At 59.1% G+C, this 9,869-nt stretch overlaps 1 protein-coding gene across 1 annotated transcript; it reads right to left on the minus strand.

The window, feature by feature from the left end:
• Positions 1 to 3,069: 3,069 nt before the first annotated feature.
• On the minus strand, positions 3,070 to 7,816 carry SOX18 (SRY-box transcription factor 18). Its single transcript, XM_083801644.1, has 2 exons — positions 7,135 to 7,816; positions 3,070 to 5,102 (listed from the first exon to the last, which is right to left on the minus strand). Exons 1-2 carry the CDS (start codon positions 7,547 to 7,549, stop codon positions 4,252 to 4,254), a joined length of 1,266 nt encoding a protein of 421 aa, XP_083657770.1. The 5' UTR covers positions 7,550 to 7,816; the 3' UTR covers positions 3,070 to 4,251.
• Positions 7,817 to 9,869: the final 2,053 nt, after the last annotated feature.

The raw sequence follows: 9,869 nt of genomic DNA on the forward strand, positions 1-9,869 counted from the left end.
GGTCTTGGGGCTGCCTCGCCTCCCGGGCCCTGCAGCCGTCCCCAGGAAAGGCGGCAGGATGCGCCTGTCAGATTTTAAATATACCCGTCAAATTCTTCCCCCACATTTCTGCGGTAACGACCTGCTAAGAGCCCCTCGCTCCTCCTCCCCGGTCCGAAGCCATCAGGCACGGAGCTTTGGAGAGATTAAGTCATAAAATCAGAAGGGGCTGCGTGGTAACAGCCCCAGCCTGAGCCATAACAGCAGTGAAATCATCCCCAAACTATTCCAGCAAAGTCCATTTCCATTTCCATGCAACACCTGACCACCCCTCGGCCGGCTCTCGGCGAAATAAAACGCCCGCCTGTTGTTTCCTGGCCTCAGCTCGGCCAGAAGGGGCTGGGGGCAGGGAAGGAGGGGATGCTAAAAATAAAAGCGCTCGCCCGATGTGCGCTGCCGGCCCGAGCGAGCGGTGCAGGATGCGCCCGCAGGACAGAGGGAGCGGTGATGGGGCGGCCAAGCTGAGCCCCCCCAGGCTGCCTCCCTCCTGAGCTGCCCCCATTGTGGCTTCGTTAGCTGGCCCCAAAGCTGAGCAAACCCACGTGGAAAAGGGCTGATGCCAGGGGAACCCAGGAGATGGTTTTGCCATCAGTCCTAACGCAACGAGTGGCTGGAGCGAGCACCTGGGGGCTCTGTGCTGGGGGGGCCGGAGTAGCGTGGATGCCAAGCAGCCCTCCTGCCTTGTGCCAGAAATGGGGCTGGGGGGGCTGAAACCTCCCAAAACCGCCGGTGGTTTGGGACCAGGCTGCCAAAATCGCCAGTGGTTTGGGACCAGGCTGCCCACAGGGGCACCAGACTGGAGGGCAGGTCCCGGTCCAGCCTCTGAGGATGCTTCTTGATGAGTTTTGCACCCAAAATTCAGGTTTAGGTGAAAAAAGGCTGCGCAAAACTGAGCAAAGGGAGGAGGTAGCAGGGTTTGGCCAGAAACCATCGTCTGGCACCAGCCCTTCTGCCTCCTGTTTTCTGACCCAAACCTGTGCTCCTGTTTTCTTCCTCGCTCATTTTCCTTCTTTCTCGTTTCCCTGCTGGCCGCGACCTGGGGTAGGGCTGGCCAGCGGGACGGGGGGAGCCGAGCATTGTTCACGGGCTCGCTTGCAATTACGCTTTATTATTAATAAAAACACACGGCTCGGGGCGGCAGGGGGGTTGGCAGGGTGTTGTGCAGAAGGCGGCGAAGGTTTTGCTGGGAGCTGTGGAGCGGCGTGGGAGCAAGGCACGGGGAGCTCGGCTGAATGCAGAGCCTGAGCTGCCAGCAAGGTATCCTGGGCTGGTTGTCTGTCTGTCCAGGGACGGGTCTGACTGCTGCAAATCGCCCCAGCACCACCACTAACTGCCCCAGCACCACCACAAACTGCCCCAGCACCGCTATGTGCTTTCGCAGCGCCGCAGCAGCGATGGCACCGCGTCGCGTCTCCGGTGCCGGTTACGATGCAGCGCGCTGTGCTCGCTGCTGTGCACGGGCATTCAGCAAGGAGGGAACCCCAGCTGCCACCTGCGGGTGCGCGGGGCAGGGATTTTGGTGCTGGAGCCCCGTGTTTGTACCTGAGTGATGTGTTTGTGGGGTGATGCTGGGGAGGGACAGGGATAATGGGGATAACGGGACAACCATCCCTCCCGCTGCGGGTTCCTGCCTGCTGGTACCTGCCCCAACTCTGTGGAGCATCCTTGGGCACGGAGTGAGGACACCCCACTCCCTTCAGCTCACGACAGGGTCACATTTTCAACAGTTTTACAGCACAGGTGCTTCGGGAAACCAGCCCATGCCCAGCCCTGGGAACCCCTAAAACAAGGGCACGTCGGATCCCAGTGTCTCCAGAGCAAAGAACAGCAGCTGAAAACCAGCCCGGGGCTTCCAGCCCTCCGAGCTTGGAGCCTGGCACGGCCCGAGGAGCCAGCGGCGGGGAAGGCAGGGGATTTCTGCTGCAGAAAAATGACCCAAGGCTTCCTCCGCGCTCTGCTGCGCCGCCGCCTTCCCCCGGCGCTGCGGGCAGAGGGGCGCGGGGCGGCTCGAGCGATGCTCCTTAATCGCAGGAAGTGATCGCATGCTCGCGGCGAAGGTACCTGGAAAATAAGTCAGGGCTTTCTTTTTTATCCCTCGTCTCCTTCCTCTCGGGCTGCTTCTGGGACCGGAGCGGGACGGAGCCTATAGAAGGCTGCTTCCTTTCATAGTCATCGGCGGCGGCACAGGATGCTTCTCATTTCGTGTTTTGTTTGTTTGTTTCAGCTCCGATTCTGGCACACGTCGGACACACCACTCGCGGCCGGCCGCCAGCCCTCCCGTGTAGGTAATGATGTCATTTTTCCATGTATTCCCCCTTTTTACATACTGTATATGGAAACACAATGAGGTTCGTTTCTGCCGTTTAATGGGAACACATCACCAGCCCCCAAACGGGTTCGTTTTATTAGCACTTCACATAAAAAAAAGTGAGTCAGGATTTAGTCCTGTTAACACTAATGTGAATTTAATTTAGGAGAAGCTTGAAAATTAATGTCATTTGTTAAATATCCATTTCCCCTAAAAGGCAATTCTTTGCCAACAACAACAACAAAAAACTCTTCTTCTATTCATTTTTTTTTTTAATAGCCTTTTTTGGCTATATCAGCCTGGTTTAAATCACTCATCATTCAAGGAATGGATGCCACCAGCGTTTTATGCAACAGATTGTCAGTTCTGCTTTTCAAACCTTGGGGTCGCAAACGCTGCCTTCAGCACCAAGAGCCGTGAAGGCCGGGGGGTGCAGGGCCGGGACGGGGGGCAGCGGGCGGGCGGCCCCCGCGCGGGGCTGGGGGTGCTCGGTGGGGACGGGAGAAGGGAGGACCCGCTGCTGCCTGGGCAGGGAGGCAGCTGGGATGGTTTGGGAGCTCCTGCGAGCTGTGAGGATGCTGTGAGCAACTGCGTTGAGAGTTCGGAGAGAACGGACTCGGTTTTGGGGCAGTTTCGCAGGAAAACGGGGCGAGCGCGCGGCGACGCCTTCCCCCTCCCCACCGCACCGCCAGCTCGGGGTAATAACCACACGAAGGCAGGGCTCGAGAGGAGGATATCGCATGTTTTATTATATGACGTGTATCTGAGAACAGCTGCTTTTTCCTGCAGGGCGCATCGGCGGGCACGGGGAGGCCGCGAGCACCCCGGCCCCGCGCCGGCGCTGCCGGAGCCGCGGCCCCGCGCCCAGCCCGAGGCGGCTGGCGGCAGCCCCCGAATCCGCGCGCCTGCCAGGTTGTCGAAACATTAATCAACGGATACAGCAATCTGGAAATGGTTGGGACAACATGTATTTGCGGAAAATATGTGTTCACACAACAAGCACACAAGATGGGAACAATTATATGAAGATGTTTTAATAATTAACCAGTATCAAACAGTTTGCTCTCCTTACAGTTCTAGACAATAAAAGTGTTTGCAGTCGTATTTTTCTTTTGTACAAAATTCCAGTCGATTGTTCCACAATATTTACATTGTAATTCCCTTTTCACAAAATATCTCCTTTTTCCCCCTTTTTTTTTTCATTTTTTTTCTTTTTTTTTTTCTTTTTAAATCCAGCTTTGCTACATAAATGCTTTAGATCTCATGGATATCCCTTGATTTATTTTTAAAAAGTCTAATAAAAAAAAAAAAAAACACCAACAAAGACATTAAATATCATTTTATATATAAAAATGCTTAGTAAAAATATAGTTTTGTTGCCCAATTAAAATATATTGCTGAGAATACAGTAAAAACTGTCCTAAAGACCACCACTACTGGGCACCGAGTCTTCCACGGCCCCTGCAAAGGCTTCCTAAAGTCTTCCCCCCCCCCGCGCGAGTTCGCCTGCCCTGGGGTTAGATACTGGGGCAGGCGGCTCTGGTCGTCCTGTTAGTAGTTGTTTCAGGCAGGATTCACTGTAGTTCGCCTAAAAACGCCCCCGAGCTGGTCGGGAGCTGCAGCTGAGCCCCGCCGAGAGGGCAGGGAGTGCGGCAGGCAGGCTAGTGCGTGTGTTAACCTTGCTTTGGAAAGGCGTCTATCTGTGTTATATAGGCATACGGTATATCAGTGAGTTCAGCATGATCGGTTTTTCCTAAAAAAAAAAAAAAAAAAAAGCGATGCATTTAATGAGATACTCTAAATATTATGGAGCTCGTGGTTAAAGGAGGATGGCTTTTTGGTTTTGAAGGAGAGCGGGCGCTGCCGGGGCTCTCGCGGTGAGCACATTGCACGGTGGGGCGAACCTAACCGGTGATGCAGGGGCTGTAGTAAACGGCGCTGCTGGCGTCGGACAGGGCGGATATCAAGCTGCTCTCCTCGCAGGAGATGCTTCTAGGAGTCACTTTGGACAGGGAGACATGGTAAGGGAGTCCCGAGGCGTCGGGACGAGTCCTGCTCATGTTCAAATACTGGTCAAACTCGTTGCGGTCAACGTCCGTCCACAGCTCGCTTTGGTTCAAGTGATCCACGCTCTCCATGTGGTGGGCTTCGGGCGGGGGCGAGAGCTGGCCCAGGTGGGCGGAAAGCCCGTTCTGAGTCCCCGAGCACATCTGGTTGTAGTATATGCTGGAGGGATGGGGAGTCCTCATGGCGTCGGCCAAGTGCGCCGGGGTCTGCGCATAGGGCACGGCCACGTCCCGCCCGATGCACTTCTCCTGGGGAAACTCCATCTGGTGATGGTGGTGGTAGCCGCGAAAGGGCATCATGTTGCAGTCATCCTGCATGTGCGGAGGGAAAAACGCCGGCTCGGTCTGTTCCAAGACATCCAAGGGAGACATCTCAGGAGTTGGCAAGCCATAGTTTTCAATATCCGACCCCATGGAGTGGAGTTCTCTGAAGTGGTTAAGTGGGGGAGGCTGGGGGTGGCCCGGCTGGCTGCTGCCGTGGTGACTCATGCTGAAGTTGTCACTGCAAGGCTGGGAAAGGTTATGGAGGAGGATATTGGGTTCCATCCTCTTGATTTTCTTGGCTTGCTTCTTTCTCCTCGGGCGGTACTTGTAGTTGGGGTGATCCTGGAGGTGCTGGATTCGCAGCCGCTCGGCCTCTTCCACGAAGGGACGCTTGTCGCTGGCGCTCAGCGCCTTCCACGACTGGCCTGGAAGGGGAAACCAAGCTCTGTGACAGCAGCCGGAGGGGGCACACGGGGAGGGGGCACACGGGGTGTGGGGGGGTCCCTTGACCAACTCCGTGCCTGAGCTGGGTCCCAATGCTGGCATGACAAGGGGACGGGGAGCGGGACCCCGAGCAGGGCTGTCCCTGCGTGCCCAGCGCTTTGGTGCAGGGGGTAACAGAGGTGCAAAGCCCCGGGGAGGTGGGGGACCAGGTTCTGCCTCCTGCTGCCCCTGGGGTGTCCAATTCCCCACAGCCCTGCACCTCTGCAGCCCAAATTCCTGTCCCCAAACCCGCACCCTGCAGCCCCGTATCCTGAACCCCTCATCCCTGCATCCCGCAGCCCCGTGTCCCTGCATCCTGCTGCCCCATCTGGCCATATCCTGCTTCCCATAGCCCCGCATCCTGCGACTCCATCTACCCATATCCTGCTTCCCGTGTTCCCACATCCCGCATCCTATGCTTGTGTATCCCGCATCCTGCAGCCCTGTATTCCCGTATCCTGCATCTCCCCAGCTGCGTATTCCCACATCCCACAGCCTTCCCTGCACCCTCGCATCCCACAGCCCCGTTTCCCTGCCTCTGGAGTACACGCAGCTTTGTATCCCCACATCCCACATCCCACAGCCTCGTTTTCCCACATCCTATAACGCCATATCCCACAGACTTGTAGCGCTGCACCTTTGGTCCCACAGCCCGACATCCCTGCAGCCAGCATCCTTTGGTCCCACACCCTTAGGGTCTGCGTGTCACAAACCTCACAGCCCACATCCCGCAGCCCTGCATCCAGCAGCACCCTGTCCCTGCAGCCCTATACCCTCAGCCGGCATCCCGCAGTCCTGTCCCCTTCCAGCCTCTCCGCCACAGCCCCCTGTCCTTCCCCCTCATCCCACTGCCTCGTCTCCTCGCTGCCTGCATTCCACAGCCCCGTACTCTTGCAGCCTACACCCCAACACCCCGTACCCTACAGCCTGCGTCCCCAGCCCCGTATTCCTGCATCCCGCTGCCCCATACCCCTGCCTCACACAGTCAGCTCCGTGTCCCTGTATCCTGAAGCCCCGCATTGTTGCAGCTCATGTCCCCAGCCCTATAGCTGCGTACCCCGCATCCCCAAACCCATATCCCTGCATCCTGCAGCCCTATACATTTGCAGCTCGGGTTCTTAGCCCTTTACCTCGGCAAACTACATCCCCAGTCCCGTATCTGTGCAACCCACTGCCCCATACCCCTGTAGCCTGTCCTCAGCCCTGTATCTGTGCATCCCAGCCCCATACCCTTGTAATGCACATTCCCAGCCCTGTATCCCTGCATCCTGCAGCCCTATACCCTTTCAGCCCATATGCTCAGTCCCATACCCCAGCAACCTCCATCCCCAGCCCTGTATCTGTGCATCCCACTGCCCCACACCTCTGGAGCCTGTGTCCCCAGCCCTGCACCCCTTCATTCCCAGCCCCATACCCATGTAGTCCACACACCCAGCCCTATATGTGCGTGTCCCGCACCCCTGCATCCTACATCCCCATACCCCATACCTCCGCAGCCCACATCCTCAGCCCCGTACCCTGGCGTCCTACGACCCCAGCCCTGTACCTGAGCATCCCGCAGCCCCACATCCTACATCCCCATACCCCGTACCTCTGCAGGACACATCCTCAGCCCCACACCCTGGCATCCTACAGCCCCAGCCCTCTATCTGAGCATCCTGCAGCCCCACACCCTACATCCCCATACCTTTGCAGCCCACATCCCCAGCCCCGTACCCTGGCATCCCACACCCTCAGCCCTGTATCCGTGAGTCCCACAGCCTCAAATTCTACATCCCCGTACCCCGTACCTCCGCAGCCCACACCCCCAGCCCCGTACCCTGGCATCCCACACCTCCAGCCCTGTACCCGCGCATCCCGCTGCCCCGTACCACAGCGACCCACACCCCCGACCCCATCCCGCTCCAACCCCATCCCCGTCGTCTCGCATCCCCCATCCCCGTACCCCCGCTCCCGACGCCCCAGCCCGCTCACCCAGCATCTTGCTGAGCACGGCGTTGTGCAGGTCGGGGTTCTGCTGCGCCAGCCGCTTGCGCTCATCCTTCGCCCAGACCATGAAGGCGTTCATGGGCCGGCGGATGCGGGAATCCTCGCCGGCCTTGCCCTCGGTGCGGCCCGCCGGGGGGCTGTATCCATAGCCCGGCTCGGGACTGGGCGTCCGGCTGGGGGCCGCGCCGGGGGCCGCACCGGGAGCCGTAGCACCGGGGCCGGGGCCGAAGGCGAAGCCTGGCTCGGGGCTGGGCGTGCGGCTGGAGGGTGAGGCAGCTCCCGGGGGGCGCGCGAAGGCGAGCCCGGGCTCAGCGGCCGGCACGGCGGCGGTGACCCATGAACAGTCGCCCCGGGGTTGCGATATCTCCTCTCGGCAGTAGTTTGACTCAGATATATTCATTCCAGCTGGACAGCACTTTGTGTCCGACCCGACCGGGTGCCGGAGAGAGAATCGAGTCCCGCCGCGTCCCACCGGGTCCAGCAGCCGCCGAGCGAGGAGCGCCGCCGCTCGCTTCCCTCGCCTGCGCTCGGGCGCCTTCGGGGGGGATTTGGGGTCGGCTTGTTTTGTTTTGGTTTCTTTGCTTTGCTTTTTTTTTTTTCTTTCTTTCTTTCTTTTTTTTTTTTTTTCCCCCTTTCCCCCCCAAAAAAACTTTTGGGATGATGCTGGGCTGGAAGGGGCAAAATATAGCCGGGCTGGACCAATCAGCGGGGCGGAGGGGAGGAGGAGGAGGAGGAGGAGGAGGAGGAGAGGGAGAGGGAGAAGAGGAGGAGGAGGCGATGAGGGGGAGGAGGAGGAGGAGAAGGAGGAGGAGGAGGAGGAGGAGGAGGAAGGGGGGCGTCCCCAGACACAGGCAGGAAGAAGCCGCCTGGGGAGGGCTGGGTTGGGACCGGTGTGGATGCCACTACCCGGTTCCCTTCCTTCCAAGGAGGAGAGTTATTCATTTTTTGTCTCCCTCCTTTTCCTCCTTTTTCTTTCTTTTCTTTTTTTTTTTTTCCTTCTCTTTTTTCCTTTTTTTTCGAGCCCCTTTTCTGGCTACTTGAAGTCTGCCAGAGCCTCCCGCAGCCCCGGGGCAGTGTTTAGATTTGCTGCGTGTTTGCAGGGGGACAGGGATGCCTGGGGCTTCGCGTTTATTTTTCTTATGACTTTTTTCGCGTGTGTGTTTTGGCCAGCCTTCGCCGCTCGGGGTCAGGAGCAGCCCTGGGCTGGAGGCAGGGGCGAGCCCTCTTCCCCCGGCAATACCCTGGTGGGGCTTTCTGGGCGGCTGGAGAAATTTCTCCTCGCCTTTCAGTGCCCTTCACGTGAAAAGAAAGGCGCCTCTGTCGTCTTAGGCACTTTTGAGGAATGGTGGTTCACCGGCAGGATGACGGCAGCCGGGCGAGCAGCCGAAACCTGCCCCGGGCTGCGCTGCCGGGGGCTGGCACGGCCACGCTGCGGCCGCACGCGCCGTGCCCGTGGCACGCTGCCTCCCGGCTGCTTGTCCCCCCCCCGCCGGCCCACGGATATTTGCCGGAGATGTGCCAAGAGCCAGGCTAGGTGGTCCGAAGGTTCCTCCTGCCCTTGGCACGGGGGAGTTAGGAGCTCTGCAGGAGCAGCTTGCGAGCACGGGGATCTCTCCGTGCTCCCCGGCACCCCCAGGCTCCGTGTGAAAAGTGCCCACGGCCACGGGTACCCGGCTCCAAGCCCCCTCCGAGGGGACGTGGCCGAGCCCCCCAGCCCCAAATGTGCAGTGTGGGGTTAGGGAGACATGGGGCACCGGCTTGCGCAAGAGCCCAGCTGCCAGGCTCCCAGCAGCGGCGGGGTGTTGCATGCCATGGTTTCTGTGCGTCTGGAAGTGATTTGAAAAAGCCAATCTGCCGTTAACCCTAAACAAAACAAAGGCCTTAAAAGAAAAAAAAATGTAAAAAAAAAAAAAAAAATCTTGTCTCACTTATTCTTCAGTCGCTAGCCAGGAGTGACAGAGGTTTCAGGCTAGATTTCCTTCACATTCCTGGAGGCTCTTATTAATATTTTGCAAGAGCAGATCAGCACCAGCGCGCAGGAGAGCCGGGCGGCCGCACGGAGCCTCCTCTCTGCTCTTCCCCATCCCGCTCCGGAGCAGCGCCGTGCTGGAGGAGCAGCCAGGTACTGCCAAACCCCCGAGGCTTTTGCCCTTTGCCCCTGCCCCAGGAGCAGCAAAGGGGGTGCTGGGGGGAGCCAGGGACCCCCAGTTCATACCCCATGGCTGCCAGTGGGGTGAAGGGCAGGGTGTGTGCTGGGGTGTGCCAGGACCCCCCGCTTTGGGCCCTTCTGGGTTTGGCTGAGCACGTGGAGCTTCCCCACTGCATCCATCCTGGGGACCCAGCAGCACCCCGAGCCGTCCCGGTGCTGGGGCTGGACCTGGTGCCACCGATGGCATTTGGGACCTGGTGCCTCCCACGGAATTTGGGACCTTGCGGGTGGTAGCAGGAGCAGCTCGGCTGTCCCCTGCCTCCTGAATTGATGCTGAGCCCCCCGGGGGGAGATGGACGCAGAGCCTGGCACCGGCACAGCTGCAAAGCGTGGGCACCTCCGTGTATGAAAGCGGTGGGCTCGCGATGCAAGCGAAGACCCCCCCCGTCCCACCCTCTTGGACCTCTGCTGCCATGAAGGGCAAAACCTCCCCAGTGTCCTCGGGAAGCAGCTGGAGCCACGGGCAGTGCCCGGAGGGGAACGGTGGGGACCCCAAGGCTCTCTGAGCATC

The sequence above is a fragment of the Anser anser genome (genome assembly GCF_964211835.1).
Source record: "Anser anser genome assembly, chromosome: 16".
Lineage (NCBI taxonomy): Eukaryota > Metazoa > Chordata > Aves > Anseriformes > Anatidae > Anser > Anser anser.